General features: G+C 42.1%; 1 protein-coding gene and 1 long non-coding RNA gene across 2 annotated transcripts; one reads left to right on the forward strand and one right to left on the reverse strand.

Moving 5' to 3' along the window:
• Positions 1 to 7,393: 7,393 nt before the first annotated feature.
• On the forward strand, positions 7,394 to 13,456 carry metrnlb (meteorin like, glial cell differentiation regulator b). Its single transcript, XM_019889489.1, has 5 exons — positions 7,394 to 7,662; positions 8,748 to 8,931; positions 10,127 to 10,352; positions 11,372 to 11,431; positions 12,223 to 13,456. The coding sequence occupies exons 1-5, from the start codon at positions 7,556 to 7,558 to the stop codon at positions 12,537 to 12,539; spliced, it is 894 nt and encodes a 297-aa protein (XP_019745048.1). The 5' UTR covers positions 7,394 to 7,555; the 3' UTR covers positions 12,540 to 13,456.
• On the reverse strand, positions 13,367 to 13,669 carry LOC109527503 (uncharacterized). The gene is made up of 2 exons (XR_002170538.1): positions 13,534 to 13,669; positions 13,367 to 13,471 (listed from the first exon to the last, which is right to left on the reverse strand). It is a non-coding gene; the product is annotated as an uncharacterized LOC109527503 (long non-coding RNA).
• Positions 13,670 to 15,763: the final 2,094 nt, after the last annotated feature.

A 15,763-nucleotide genomic window follows, 5' to 3' on the forward strand; every position in this document is an offset into this window, starting at 1 on the left:
AAAGTTAATGCAAGTTAGTGCTGGTTGGAGGCAGAGGGGAGGAGGAAGCTCGTGCTGGGGGAAGAAAAAAAAAACTTTCAAAGGTTTCTTGGTATCAGGAGAAATTAAGGCCATATCGCACAGCCCCTTATTAAATTCTTTCTGTCTGTCAGCCGGGGAAATGGCAGGCGTAAGCACTAACACTGGAAATAGCTTTGTGTGAGCAGACTGGAAACATCAGTGCAACATCATGATAAGGCTGAATAAGTGTAACATTATGTTTTTACATGGTTTATGTGCATAATGACGTCTTTTTGGACTATCTGCTTCTTACAAACTTGCAGTGATGAGACCCGTTTTGAGTAAATGTGCACACCAAATTTGTGTGACTTTTGGACAGGAGCATGCCAGCGTTTGCAGTCTGTGCATTTAACGAATCTCGCTTGCTTCCCGACTTACTGCACATTTCATCCACATACAAAATGTATGCTGTGTCCATGGTGGCGCTCTTCATGGCAAGAAGCGCTTCACCTGGGACCCTCCAGAGCCATTCCTACATATTTAGCTTAGTGGACTAGAAACATTTTCTTCATAGATGACATGATGAGTACAGCTGTAATTTGTTAGTTTCGAAGGAATCAAAGGTTTGATCTGCGCACTTGAACTTTTTAATGCTAGAAAAAAAAATGGGAGGGAGTGCGTGTACCGTCAGAACATTGAACTTACAATGGGTGTGGCCTCCCTCTCTGATGCAACGGCGCGGACACATCTGCTACAAACATGGACACACAGCCTGTGCTTGTTTAGCATTCTCCAAGACTCCTATGAAACAATATTCTCTTCCAAGAGAGCGCAGATCGGACACGTAAACCCTCGGAGCAAGTTTATCTTACCTCACAGAGCGTGAAACGTTTGCTGCCTGCAGCCAAACAGGCCTTTAGCAACAAATCTCCTTCAGTGTTCCTGTCTTTCTGTAAATGTGCGACACTCTGCAACTTGGAAGGAGGCAGCAGGGGCCACACTGCAGCATTGTGTTCAATGAATAGGCACAACTGTGTGGACCTGATAGTGCTTTTAGTTTTCGGTAAGATCGTAGTCACGTTTAGCCAAGCACTCGTGGGAAGTAAGCATTGACAGTTAGGTAAATGAAACAAGATGTGATTGTGGGTCTGTGAATGCCTGGCAAAGCAGTTCCAGGGAGGGTAACTCAGAATTTGGTGACGTTCAGGCTGCCATCCACCACAATGGATTTTCCCCCTGCGTGTGTTCAAAATTTATATCTACAATGGTGTCAGCTTGTTGAAATACATTTGAGCCCATGACAATAGAAGATACTGTGCACAAAATGGCTGTAATCTCGAAATGGCAAATGTCCCATGTTTATGAAAGCGTTTAAATGTTTTTGTATGGAAGCAAATTCATCCAAATCCGAATACTGGACTTGATTGGATGTGTTTTCTACGCATATGTACCATCATGCTTTTGTGATTAGATTTTCGGCATGATTGTTTATCTTCTCCGTGTTGTTTTCAATTAGTTGATTCATTTTGTGGTCTCTCATCAAAATAGTCAAACAATGACTTGAAAAAAAAATCTGAAAATGTTTACCACTAATAGTTCTGAGCAAATGTTGCCTCCTTTGAATCTGTGTCACTGAGCCAGTTCTCATCTTTGCTCCGGGATGATGCATTTCACCATCTGCAGGATGGATTGCTACAGAACGTTTGTAGAGGCTTCATGTGATTGGCTGAACTCACTTTTTTTTAGCTCGTACCAGTATGGCAGACGTGGTTAACGTTCCAAACATCCGTGTCCCCCTCTTCTGTAGCGTTGTGCCATAAATAATGCATTTTTCTTTATTACTCAACTGATAGAAGTCAGTAGAGGAATGGAACTTGGTGCTCATTTGAAACAAGTGTGTTTCTATTTTTCTCAGCCTAAACTTTTTATTGCTTCCCCAATGCTGACGTTTTTTTTTTTTCCACAAGAAGATGATGGAAAGAAAAGCAAGGGTGTGGCAAGAAGGAAATGTGCTAATAAATAACAACAGTGGAGGAGAAAGAGGCTCCCACGTGTTTACATCTCAGCATGGGGCTGTTTGCTAAAGTGAGAAGACACGTTTTTTGAGGGGAGAGCGATGGCTACCAAAGAATGGATCGCAACAACAAAGTAGAGTGTATGGAGTACAGTGGCACCTCTACTTACGAAATTCATTGGTTCTGGAAGAAATTTCTTAACTAGAAAATTTTGTAAGTAGAGACGTGTTTTCCATGGAAATGCCCTAATCCGTTCCAAGCCCCCACAAAATTCAGACATAAACGTTTTCTAAAGCAAAAAAATGCATCAAAATATGTAACAAATACATGTTTCAATGAGATTATTTCACGATAAATGAAAGTTGAGCATAATGTAAAAAAAAAAAAAAAAAGAATTAAAATGATGGTCATTTAACTTATAACTGCGTCCTCGTCGTTTTTTGCCCTCTTTAGTTCATGTTCTCTCTCAGAAGTGGTTTTTGCCTGACGTTTTGTAAAGAGCTGATACAAAGACGTTTGCTTCTGTCGGCTTTTAACAATCCTTTGAAAATGTCCAAGGCAAACATCAGCAGAGTGAGCGATCGCCCGACTTGTGAACACTTTTTTTGGGTGATTCACATTTTCGTAAAAGTATCGGAACACTTCATGGCCCGAGGGGCGAATGACGAGAACGCTACATAGACACATATCTACCTATCTATCTACACACATAGACACATATGGTGGAGGTCCCTCTTAGCCAATGGGATGCCAGGAAGAGGTTCGATAATAGCCAATGGCAGAAAAGCTATAAGTACGGTACTGTATGTTGCGTTCAGGAACCTCGGAGCTGCAAGTAGTTTTTTTACCTTTTGTATCTTGAAATTTCTTTCGGAACAAGAGGCAATGTTTTCCTGTTGAGGCATTTCATAACTTGAAAATTTCGTATGAAGAGACATTCATAAGTAGAGGTTCCAATGTAATACCAAATCGTCCAGAACTGGAAGAGAATGTTTTCCGTGTTGATTTGTTTGGATCTTTGTGCCTTGTCTCTTCAAATGTTAATGTGGAGTCGACAGCACGTTGATGCCGCCCACATAGGATAAGCGTGGCAGACCTTGCGACCCTGGTTCACCAAGTGCAGCGCATGAAATTCTACCTGCAAATACTCAGGGCTCGTCAGAGGAATAGCACGTTTTCCCGTGAGGCGTGCCTCTGCGTCTGTAGCTTTCCTAAAAATTTGAAGTGCAGACTCGGTCTCGTCGTGTCAATCCATAAGTCTGCCAGACTGACACTGCATGTTTGAGAGAGTCGCAAACCAAAGGCCGTTGTTTGAGTTAGACTTTGCTCTGTCCAAATACAGACCGCCCCCTCTAACCCTCCTTCATGATAAAGTACTTGGTAGATGATCACAATGAACCCTAATGGAGAATCTGTGAAAAAAGAGCCAAGTGGAGAGTAATCATAGCTTTGCTCTGTGTTTACACTTCATCTTTCTGCAGACATCCGTCTTGAGAACAAACACGCACGCAGAATAAAGGACGGTGACCACAGAGGCTGCTTGCCAAATAAACCTGAAGCGAGCAGGGCAACTGATAAGAATCGGGTGTGTTTGGGCGAAGAGCGCTTGTAAAGGTCAGACACTGAAGGCCTTTGAACACATTCCTTTGTTTCCTAGTCCTCCCCCCCGCGCCACGCTATCCTGCAGGGCCAAAGCACACAAGCACAACCTGGTTTGATGACATCTGCCTTTCTGACGTTCCAGCATAAATCTTCACCATAGGCCGACAGTAACTACAAAAAGAAAAGAAACTTTGTGATCTTCCATCTGATCTGTTCAAAGACAATCGCATACCAAAGGGCACAATCCTTTGTTATGTGCATGAGTGGTTTGTCCATTAATAATTAGTTTAGTCGTGATCGTGTTGATCATCCAAGCGACAAAGTTAAAAGGGAAAGAGGACATAAAGTAGGCATTAAACGCCATTTGTCTCAAATTAGTGAACAGAACACAAAGTGGGAAAACATTGAAGGCATTGCTACATAAAAAAATATGCTCCAACTGTTTTCAAACGTCAGCAATGTTGTTTTTTCTTACCAGTTTGGCATGCAATGATGCCCATCTTCCTTGTTAAGATTGTGTATTAAATAACTGCAAGCTGTTATTTTGTAACTTTTTTTTTAACATTCACGAGAATGCATTGTGTGTAATAAAGCAAAATATGTTGGCGAAATATTACAATACAAACGTGTGCACCGTTGATAGCACTAACAACACGAGAGGTTTTGGAGTAATCCACCACCACTGACGTGGGTCATCCAAGGTCGCTCTGGTGACAACAAAGAAATCTGCTCCCTTTGTTACAAGCTTGTGTACCACCCCAATGATTGAAGTTGTGACTCAACAATAACAGCACTACTTACCATTGCTTTAATGAGTTGAAACCTAATAGCTCCTACTTTGTATCAGATGACTAAGTACGCTTCTGAATCTCTCTATTGCACTAAACATACAAAATACAAAATGCACCCCCCCCACCCCCTTCGCTACTTCAACTACAATCAAGGTGCCCTTTAGCTGAGTGCTCAAGCTGCATGTGGACCACTGCAGCTCAGATGCCCCCTTTTTGTGTGTGTGTGGTTTTTTTTCCCTTGAAGGAAAGGGGAGTGCGCTGTGCGTGAGCGTGGAGGAAGTTAGAGCCATGAAGGTTGAAATCAGAGACTTGAGGAATGCATGTGTGTATGTCACCATCAGGAAGCAGTGTGTGGACAGACGGAGTGTTTCCACGTCATTGGACTGCTTGAAGGGGGCCAGGTGGAACATGGGAGCGGGTCAAATACTTTCTGCACTGCAGTGAAGGAGCCGATGAGGTCAAAGCACACATCAGTAGCTTCCTCTGCTGTGGTGGTAGGATGACACGCCCTTTCCTATCGCAGCATCAGTCATCAAAGTCTATCAGTCTGAATCATTTGCCCCCCCCCCTACTTTTTTTATACTTAATTCGAATCGTTCAAGGGGATATTCAATCCAACTCTGCTATATATTTTGTGCTGCATACCACACAAAGGGTCAGATTCATATCTCTCCAACAAATAATTCCCATTTTTACATTTGCCTTGTGTGGGACTTGAACTGTGGCCCGACGTCCTTCGAGATGAGAGATACGATAGTTATACAGTCTGGAAAGGTGACGAAGATTTTTGTTGGGGTTTTTTTTTATTATTGTTTGTCAAAATAAGCTTGTAATTTTTTCAACCTCCACAGATGATGGCACAGCATGAAAAAAAAAACGTACAATAAATGGAAAAAGATAAAGTCAACCATGCATGGCTCAGATCTGGATTGTCTGAGATCTTGGGGGCCTGATAAGAAAGAAAACACAGATTCAGATGCAACAGATTCAGAGACGCAAGATATTACACATCCGTGGCCTGAATGAACATAGTTGTTTGAAAAAAAAATAAAAGTTGCTGTCCGCCATACTGTTGAGAGGAATGTCCCCTTGAAATAGTGGAAGTGTGTGTGTGTCGAGGGCAGTGCGGTGGTCTTGAGGTATTTCTCGAAACACACTTCATTGCTGTGGCACTCAGTGGGAATGTGACAAGGGGGCAACATGCTTGCCGTTCCGTCTGTTTTCTCACGGGAAAACCGAAGAGGCGTGTAGAGCACACGTGTGACTTTTCCTTGTGTCTTTCCCCACCCCTCCCCCCACCCACCCCCCACTCATCGTGTTGAGATCTGTAATTTCTATACTCTGTACAATTTGTGTGCTAATAGTTAATTGTCATCTCACTGAATTTCTGTTCTAATCCTGCCTGCGTGTTAATTTAGTGTCATTCCATGTGGTAGTTCAACCAATGAGAATATATGCAAACAGTAGCGCGCAAAGGTTTTAGGTCATTAGGTATTTCGGTATTGTTGAATGACATTTCACAGTAGACATTTTGACAGAGTCAGCGGGTTTACACAGTCGTACAAAACTCTAGTAGGGTGATGTGGCTCAGAGAACTTGCTAAATTTAGGTGGGGACAGGACATACTGCAAGGTCCATAAATATTGGGACAGCCACACAATTTTCATCTTTTTGGCTCGAATCACTACCATAACAGAACCATTTACTATGTTTGTTCTGCCTGTCACAGAACACTGGCATAGCTGGATGAACCATTCATTCATTCATTTTCCGATCCGCTTCATTCTCACAAGGCTCGCGGGGGGGTGCTGGAGCCTATCCCAGCTGTCTTAGGCGGGGAGCCAGGTGTCTTATACCCTGAACCGGTTGCCAGCCAATCGCAGGGCACACAGAGACGAACAATCATCCGCGCTCACACTCAAACCTTGGGACAATTTGGAGTGTCCTTGGTGTGAGTGCATGCATGTTTTTTGGAATGTGGGAGGAAACCGGAGTACCCGGAGAAAACCCACGCAGGCCCGGGGAGAACATGCCAACTCCACATAGGGAGGCCGGAGCTGGAATTGAACCCGGTACCTCCGCACTGTGAGGTCGACGCACTAACCACTGGACCACCGGGCCTCCCGCTGGATGAACCAAGATTACTTATTTTGCCGTTGGAATTACGTGAAATTGGATACTTTCCCACACCACACCTGAGAATGATTTCTGATGATCACAAATGGCTTGGGAATCACAATATTCTAGACATTCCAACAAAAACACTTTCCGGTATGTCAGTGGTGAAAGTAAAACACTTTGGTCTAATTTGGGTTGAAAGCAGATGTGGCAAAATTAGCCACACTCGGTACATATACGTGTGTGTGTGTGTGTGTGTGAGGTGGGTGGGGGGGTTGGGGTTGTCAGGGGGGGGGGGGAATACAATTGTAGAAGTACCGATTCAAGTCCTTTTCTTAAGTGAAAGTTAAAAAAGTACAGGACTCTAAGATGTACAAAGGTAAAAAATGATTTTCTGCTGACAATACCAATTTTGACAATTTTGCACAATGAAAAAGAAACAAAAATACCCTTCTGCGCTCACAATATTTTCCCTCTTATTAAAATTCATTGTGCTCCAATGAAGAGGGAAAAACTAGTTAGCATTGTCTCAGGCTTTCATGCCATCAAACAAGTTTTGTCATCTCCGCTAAAGTTGTGAACTGAAAAAAAAAGCTACATTAGCTAGTGATAATATCTGAAAAAATGTACCTGTTATACGCTTAATCAAATTAAACAGCTACTTTTGTTTTGAGTATTTTGGTCAACAGGTCCTTGTGCTGAGTCGTTTTTACTTTGCTCACGTTCTACCTCCACACACGCACTCACACAATTTTGCAGTTACACGCTCACTGCTGTCACGGGAGGGTGTGGGCGTGGCTTGTCGTGAGTACTCGCGTGTCAGGTCAGCTCCTGGCACGCGCCCACCGTGCACGTGCAGGAAAACTTATTTAAACGAGTGGGTGGCGCGCACACGCCACACAGTAGACACGCGAACTTTTTGAGCCTGCAACCCGCCATGTAGTTGACGCGATCGTTCTACCGTACGCGGAGCGCGGTCCTTGCGGTTCGGAGCGGCAGAGTACAGTGGAGTGGATCCGGGAGGCCAGTATGATCCCGCCGTGGAGTGCACTGCACTGGGTCACGATGGCGCTTGTCTACCGGGCCTTGTGTACCGCGGCTCAGTATTCCAGCGATCAGTGCAGCTGGCGAGGAAGGTAAGGATGGAGTCGAGCCGAGCAAAACACACACACGATAGCGCGCAGTGACGAGCACAAGTTCAACTTTTCGCTCATCTCGCCATGTTGTTCATTTATTTCTCAATATTTACACATTTACTCGTTTTGTCTTTTTCAAGGCATGTATGGCGTAGGTGCGTATCGCTTTGCTTTTCAGTGGAACGAGCAGGCTGCTCGATTCAAGGCTCATGAAAGGGGATTTTGTTTTCGTTCTTTGTTCTTTAAAGTGGATTTTGGCGGGCGGTCTTTCCATTTTTTTACTGAGCCGAGGCACATATTTTACATGAGAAAACCCCACAACGCACCAGTAAACAAAATGTGTCCCAAAAGTCAAAGCACAGGTTAATTAAGTATCCACCATCACAAAGTGAAGGATTTCATTGCTCTGTCTCTCACTTTATGGCGCTGCCATAAACGTATCAACTAAGATTATTAGTTTACATGGCACGCTGACTCGGAATCTCTCTCTGGCCGAGATTCACCCCGTCCAGTATGCATATAAAATGACCCAAATGAGTTACTTTTCTTTTTCCGCTTCTCTCCAAGGCAGAAAATGTCCATATGGGCTGTATGTAGACCTCCCTCAGAGTTTTGTCTCTGCGTGCTTGTTTAGATCAGACTAATACATAACATAAATCTGTCTTTGAGGATCGAGGATCTGCTTCTGATCAAATCTTGCACAGCTGCCCCTAACTGTGGTGGTTGTTTTAAATTGACATGTTCGGTATAAACCTAATTAGCTAATCTAAAATGTTGAAATGCAGTCCACGGGGCCCAGCACAGGAATGTCTAATCTCCAGTTCCTATCTTAAGTAAATAAAACCATATGGAGCCTTTGATCACTTGTCCAAGTTGTCTCCCTCCTAAAGTTATAAAAGAATGCAAGGCAGGACTTCACATGTGGTTCTGTGACCTTTATCTGACTTCTAACAACTTAATAACCCCCTGTCATTTCGGTGTTGAGGTTACTGGTGCACGCTGACCACATCAGTAGAAGAGAGAAATTTTGTCATTATCTTTACGCCCCATGAACGCAATGTTTTTTTTTTCCTTCTCTCTTTTAGCGGTCTGAGCCACGAGTTGCATCGCAGAGATGTGGAGCAGGTCTATTTACGCTGCTCCCAGGGCTCGCTGGAGTGGCTATACCCGACTGGTGCCATCATCGTCAACCTGCGTCCAAACACAGAACGCTCATCGGCAAACATGGGAGGTCTCCATGTGTGCATCAAACCTCAGCATCACTCGCAGGTAGTGTCTTTACTTTAGAGACAGTGGTACATTGACTTATGAGTTTAATATGTTACGTGGCCATGCTTCAAATTTAGATCACTTGCTTGCAAGTTGCAATGCAAATCAACTTTCCCCACTGAAATGAATGGAGATGCAGTTAATCTGTTCCAGCCAATTAAAAAAAAAAAACATCAACAAATTTTACATAATATTTTTAATAGGAAGAATAGACCTGTGCAGATGAGTTGCAACAATTTATCAACACCTCATTGATTATCATTTGAACTGCTAATTATTTTTGATAATCAATGAATCGTTTAGAGACCTTGTTAAACTGAAAATTATCCAAATTGACTCCTCTACACACCTGGCTTATGATTTGAAGCATTAATTTTAGGCTTTACACGATCAGGATTGTGGGAGTCGGTCACCGATCCAATCACAAGATGGGGCAACGTATGTAATTTATTTATTTACTGCACATATTGTAGAACATCAGATTAAGAATTGGTTCCATGAGTCAGTTTGTCAACTGAAACTTTTTTTTTTAAACTACATAAATCACAAATAGAACATGAAAACCTACATGATCGAGCATGCAGAGGCGTAACTTCCACAAACACGAGACAAGGCTAAGAATATACTAGTTTTCAAACATATACAATGACTATTTAGAGTGTCCCCGGAGTAAATGAGATTATGTTGTCTGAGATGTTTTAAATCACGCCTCTGATCAATGATGAATTATGACATTCCATCGAAAAACAACATTTGTATAAAATGCAAACTATCGTCCAATCCGATCTCGTCGATTAGATCGGTGGAAAGTGTAGTTAATTCAATCGCCGTCTTCCGGCGCTTCTTTCTCAACATTCACTTTCTGAGGTTCCATGGTTAGATAAAAGAAATTTGACAAATTACTGTGGGTATTTTAATAATGCAAAGTACAAGCACAAAACACAATAAATACTTATCAGTGCACGTAACCACTGATGGCGGCCAAATGTTGACAAGCTGGCGCCATACGGTTATTTGTTGTCTGAAGCTCACTCATGAGGCAAATTTTTGCTTCATCATAACCCGAAAAAATAGACTTAGCGATGACTCATAATTGAAAACCTTGTAAACTGGGGCACTCTTTAATCAAGGTACCACTGTCCAAAGCATGTCCATTAGGAAGCATATGCACTAATGCTGCGTGTCTTCAAAAAAGGGTTCTCATTTGTATTTGGAGCACACTGGCGATCTGAGGCTGCTGATGGCCGAGGGCGAACAGCCGCAGAGAAAAATACGTTGTTTCAGCCTCACCGACGGAGCTCTCTTTGTGGAGGCCGTCCACCAGGCAGACATCAGTCGGAGGATAACTGCTTTTCAGTACGAACTGGTGTCCAGCCGAGGTCCGGGAGCGCACTTGTACCCACACCTTCACCCTGGTTTTGGTAAGAAAATTACACCTTGTTATATGCAGTTTATCACATGTGATGCAGACCCACACGCAAAAGGTGAAAATGTGCAATATGTAGAAACAATGTAAAAAACTCTAATTAAAAAAAATAATAATAATATTAATACACAATGTCGTTTTACCCTTGCCGAATACTATAAAAATATTGAAACTTATGAAAGAAAGCACACCTCAACTAGTAAAACGCAATACTTTAAGTAGGTGTGAAAGCACTCCTTGCACTGAATTTCAAAACCAGTACATGACTGAGTCAAATTTAGTGTTTGCTCACTGAGGTTGGCCCTTTTGGGCTACGATGTTATTACTGAACATTTAAAAAAAAAAAAAAAAAAAAACGCATTTTTTGATGCACAAAAGTATTCGTTGAAGGTTTGTGTTCCAGCACACAATAAGGGATTTTTCAGAGGGCCCAATTTGCTTTGATGAGTTTGCACAGTGAAATTCATTGTCGACACAAGTCACCACCACAAAAACAGCTGTCACAAGTCAAGAACGTGTTAGTTTTCACAAAGTCCGTTATTATGTAGTTGTCCTCAATTTGATGGTGATCATGTTAATCTGCTCCGCGCAGGCCTGTCTAGTCAGTGATGTGAGCGAAGGTGACAGGACAAAATTGGGTGGTTTTATGTGCAAGAGGCCATTTTTCCCGTTTCAGCCATCTCACCTTGCATGAATGACTCCCCTCCCCCCCGCCATCTCGTCTCAGCCAGACTTGTGAAAACAAACAGGCCAATCAAAAGGTCATTTCAGAGTCAAGCACAAGAGTCAGACGATCGTCCTTCAGCTGTCAATCAAGAGCAGATGCCCCTCAGATCAGTGCATTTTGGGTAGGCCACCCATAAAAGTGAGGCAGCTTGGCAGCATGATGTTGTTCTCCCAAATGTCCATCCATTAAGTACCCGATCAAAGAACCACAACCACACAGTGAGGCACCTTATGTTGAAGTTGGGAACAATGAGATGCTAATACCGCTTTCCTTTTTTTCTACCGTAGTCACATGTGAACCGTGTTCGGATGAAGAAGTCCTCTTGGCTGTCTGCGTCAGTGACTTTGGTAAATACAAACACTAGATGCACACAAACCACATGAAAAATCATTGAGTCAGCCAATATATTTTTTTATATTGTTGTTTGTGAGTGTCTGAGTACTCAGCTTTGTTAAGAAAAAAAACAAACAATTGCATGTGATAATGACGCACCAAGTTCACACACACAAATACAAAATGAAAACAGTGCCAGGAGCAAATGCTCACTCTGAACTAACCGACCAATCCCTAAAATCACTCAAATACGACAATACACGTAGGTATAATGTTTGATGAAACCATTTCATTTCTTGATATTCTTTTTTTTTTTAATACAAAGCAGTGCTGTTGGTTTTTATCAAAAATGTAACCAAACATTTTGGTGGATTTGGGCTTGGAAAGGATCAATGGCATTTCAATGTATTTGAATGTTAAAAAATGATTTGATATGAGAGTATAGTAAGTTGAGCTTGGTCACCAAGTCCTAAACCAAAATATCACAAAGTATTAAAAAAAATGAGAGAGAGAGAGAGAGAAATAAAACTTGTCGGCTACACTTTCTAAGCACTGAATGTATCTAGACGCTATATAAATAAATCATGAAAATACACTTGTTTAAAAAAAAATACAAAATAATGCCGACAGACCGACTGACATGAAGCATTTTTTTTTTCCTCAGCATCGCAGCCTTTGTGATTTGGAAACTGCATTCGATGACATTTCAATGTCGATTAGAATTTGATTCATTGTTCATCCCCACACTGCACACACCAGCCAACATTGATGCACCGTAAATAAAATGTCTCTGTTGTCTCTGTAGCGGGCAGCGGCGTCTTTCAAGGCGAGCCGTCGATCACCGGCGAACACTCCCAGGCGCAGCTGACTCTGAATCGGCTCTTCCACCAGAAGAACAGGCTGTTTGTCGGTGGCGGGGCTCGAGTGCGGCGCTGGACAGGGAGCGTCAACGTTCCCACAAAGTGTGGCGTTCCCCGCGGAGGGGATGAGTACCTTTTGACCGGCTCGGTCCATTTTGGTGACGCATGGCTTGGCTGCGCGCCTCGTTACAAGGACTTCTTGAGGCTTTACGTCAGAGCTCGGAGAGCAGGAACCAACCCTTGTCACATTGACGCTGACTGAGGGAATGCAAAGTGTAACCGCCTGAAAGCTTGAGAATGGAGGTCACCTTTCAAGTCTGTCACGGAGATACGCCGAGTACCACCTGTGTGGGATGTACAACCTTATATTGTTGCTGTGCAGCAAAACTGTAAACAGTGGCCCTCTGTCAAGTCTGAGTCACCTGCAAAACTCGTGACTTCTTGATGGCAACGGTGGTGTTTCGTCATCTGGTTCCAAGGGAATCAAATGGAATATCCGAGATAAAGTCAGCATATGACATGATCTGGGGAGACTGGACAGAGAGGGTCGAAAAACTTTTCCATGTGGTATTAAGTAATATTTTAAATTGCTATCGGGTTTTTCTAGCGTTGTGAATGGACATCTGTTCATTCATTTTTAGAACTTCTGCATTGCAAATTCCTATTTAAGGGAACGTCCTTGCAAGAATATTTAATATTTACCCAATTATCAAATTTAAAGAAAAATCCTGCTTGCTTGATCAAACAACACATGGACTGTGCTAAAAGAAATTCAACATCCTTAGCTCATGTATGTATACTGCACCTCCAGCCACTGAAGCATTGAATGTCGCTGTCATCATAGCTACCAATCAAATGAATTTGGACTTGAATATAATGCTCTCAGTGGTTGTACCACCATGAGAGTTTGTAAATCTTTGAGCGTTGAAATGTGACATATGAAGCACTAACTTTTTGCAATACGGAAAAACTTATCTACTGGCCTTCCTAAAATTATGGCCCAAGTCATTTTTTTTTCAGGGTTTATTTTTTTCAGAAAACATGAAAAACTGAAACAAATACGAATTATAGTATTATATTTATTCCTAATTTTATTTCTGGGGTACAATTGAAGGATCTCTAAGGATGTGGCTGATTATAGTACTGGCCAGTGTCCTGAGATGTTTCAGGCAAAAAAAAAGGGTCAAAATATGACTTAAGATAAGATAAGATAAGATAAGATAATCCTTTATTTGTCCCACACTGGGGAAATTTACATTAGGCCATTATTTTAAGAAGTTGATTATATTTTCCTCAAGGTGATACTTTGTTCGATCATTCTTGAATTGAAAGTCTGCTTTGTAAAAAGCTCACTGTAAAAAAAAAACAAAACAAAAAAAAACTATCTTCTTTCAGAAGTGTACAATATGCAGCTCTGTGAGTCTTGGTGGCGTATGTGTTTTTGCAAAGTGTCGAAATTTACAGAAAATAACTTTTTTTTAAATTGATGTACATGTTTTCAGACCGTTTTTTGGAACACGTGCGCTGAACTGACGTGGTCATTTACACGCATCTGATAAATATGAAATACATCATATCATTTGAACAAGTACCAAAATGCACAAAAATAAACGTGTTGTACATTGACTGAGCCGCAATAAAACTTTATGGCATCTTCATTCCTTGCGTGTTACAGTTAATTTAACAATTTGATTTTCCGAAACTGTTTTCTACCCTCGGGGCTCATGAAAGGCCTTTTGTGGATGAATCTGAATTAAAATTGAATTCGTGATAAGGCATTTGGTCGTTCAGCAACGTCTGTTTTCTTGTTAGCCACAAGCAAAGTAACTGCTAACGTTTGATTTTTAGTAGGAAATCACGCCGTTTTTGCTTTGTTTTTTTTTTCTCCAGCAACACAAGCCTGCATGACCTCTGCACAAGCAAATCCTAAAGAAAATGGTGAGTCTTGCTCTGACATATTCATCTACCATGCAGCCACATTTGCGAAATACCTTTGCTGTGGGATTACTTATGAGCTTGATCAATGCTTTTTGTAAATTAAATGTGCCCAAACTTTTTCCTCCTAGCAATGCAGAATATCAAATGAATCAGTGGCCACTTTGACATTGTGAAACTTTAATTTACTGAACACTAAAATCTTTTTTATATGTAAAATAGTTTTTAGAAAATTCTACATCATGGCTTTCTGTTACAGGTGATCAGCAAATAGTATATTTCAGGATTTCGGGTGGTCCGTGGCCCCATTTCCCACTCAAATGGATTGGCCCCTTGGCAGCAGATCTTCACGTGCAGCAGAACGAAAAGCAAACCATTCATTTAAATGATCTTTATTCAATGGGGCTTTATAAAGACCTTTGCGGAACTCCAAAAAGTTCCTGATAGTCCCAAGTCGGGGGTGTATCACCAGTTGCTGATGTGAGTTTTCCAACCCACCCCGAATCCGACACCCACACTTCACCCTTTCACTCCTTTGCTATTTTTTTTTTAAGTAGTCATGCCGGCTGGGTCAAAAGTTACATTTGGCACTTGTGCCGGTGGCTGCTTTAAAAAAAAAAAAATTGACAGCAGGCAGCAAATGGCCTGCGGACCAGACTTTGGATACCCCTGGACATCCATACAGTGTGTCATAGACTGTATCTGACTTTCGAGAAATTATTGTGATACTGAAAAGGATCAAGAGTATAAAAACATTAAAAGATCCAGGTAATTGGTTGGTCTCACTATAGTTACTTTAAACACATTTGATATTGAGTTTATGATAGTAACATTATTACTATTACCAATACTTATTAGAGGATTGTAAACAGTTTATGGTCATATGGTTTTCTAGTCGTCAAGTAGATGTAACAAGGTGCGTAGACAAGTGACAGGAAGCAACCAAGAATAGACATAACATAGTCTGAAGGTTGGAGGAAGGCCCTGAAGACTTGAGAGGATTATCTCTGTATGACACCCTACTCTGCTTCATATTTGGGCGTGAGGGTCAGTTAGCCCTGGCTTGTTGTTCAAGAAAACTTTGGGGCACATGTGTCTTCTGTATTGCTCACATGTCAACAAGCAGAAAAACAAGCACCAGCTGGCCTGCGCCCACCCTTGGCAATTTCCCCCTGGCAACAAGCCCAGCTCCCCTTTGCATCCTTCCTAATTTGGGACACACTTATCCCTCTGCTCAGGGTTCTGACAGCTAACCTTTGGGTGCGTGAGGTATGGAAACAGTTCGACTTGGAGTATGTGAAAGACACAGCTGTGTGGTCAGCTAGAGGCCAGGGAATGGCTGAGATCAGGGAAAATATCAGCGCATGCTCCTGGTGTACCACCGACACGACCGTGCGAGTTTAAGATGCACCGGCTAGGGCATGACGGGGTCAGCAGTTTTAAAAGGTGGCAAAATATTTTAGGCTGTAAGTATATACGTCTGGTTTCCATTGGGTCTCCGAGAACCACAGATTGACAAATGCAAAGACTTAACTTGATATCAACTTCCAC

The sequence above is a fragment of the Hippocampus comes genome, unplaced genomic scaffold (genome assembly GCF_001891065.2).
Source record: "Hippocampus comes isolate QL1 unplaced genomic scaffold, H_comes_QL1_v1.1 scaffold86, whole genome shotgun sequence".
Lineage (NCBI taxonomy): Eukaryota > Metazoa > Chordata > Actinopteri > Syngnathiformes > Syngnathidae > Hippocampus > Hippocampus comes.

Bases quoted from the DNA above. Each gene is read 5' to 3' on its own strand.
- metrnlb (XM_019889489.1), top strand. From the start codon at position 7,556: ATGATCCCGCCGTGGAGTGCACTGCACTGGGTCACGATGGCGCTTGTC. The intron at 7,663-8,747 runs GTAAGGATGGAG...TCTCTCTTTTAG, and splicing joins CAGTGCAGCTGGCGAGGAAG to CGGTCTGAGCCACGAGTTGC. The intron at 8,932-10,126 runs GTAGTGTCTTTA...TCTTCAAAAAAG, and splicing joins AACCTCAGCATCACTCGCAG to GGTTCTCATTTGTATTTGGA.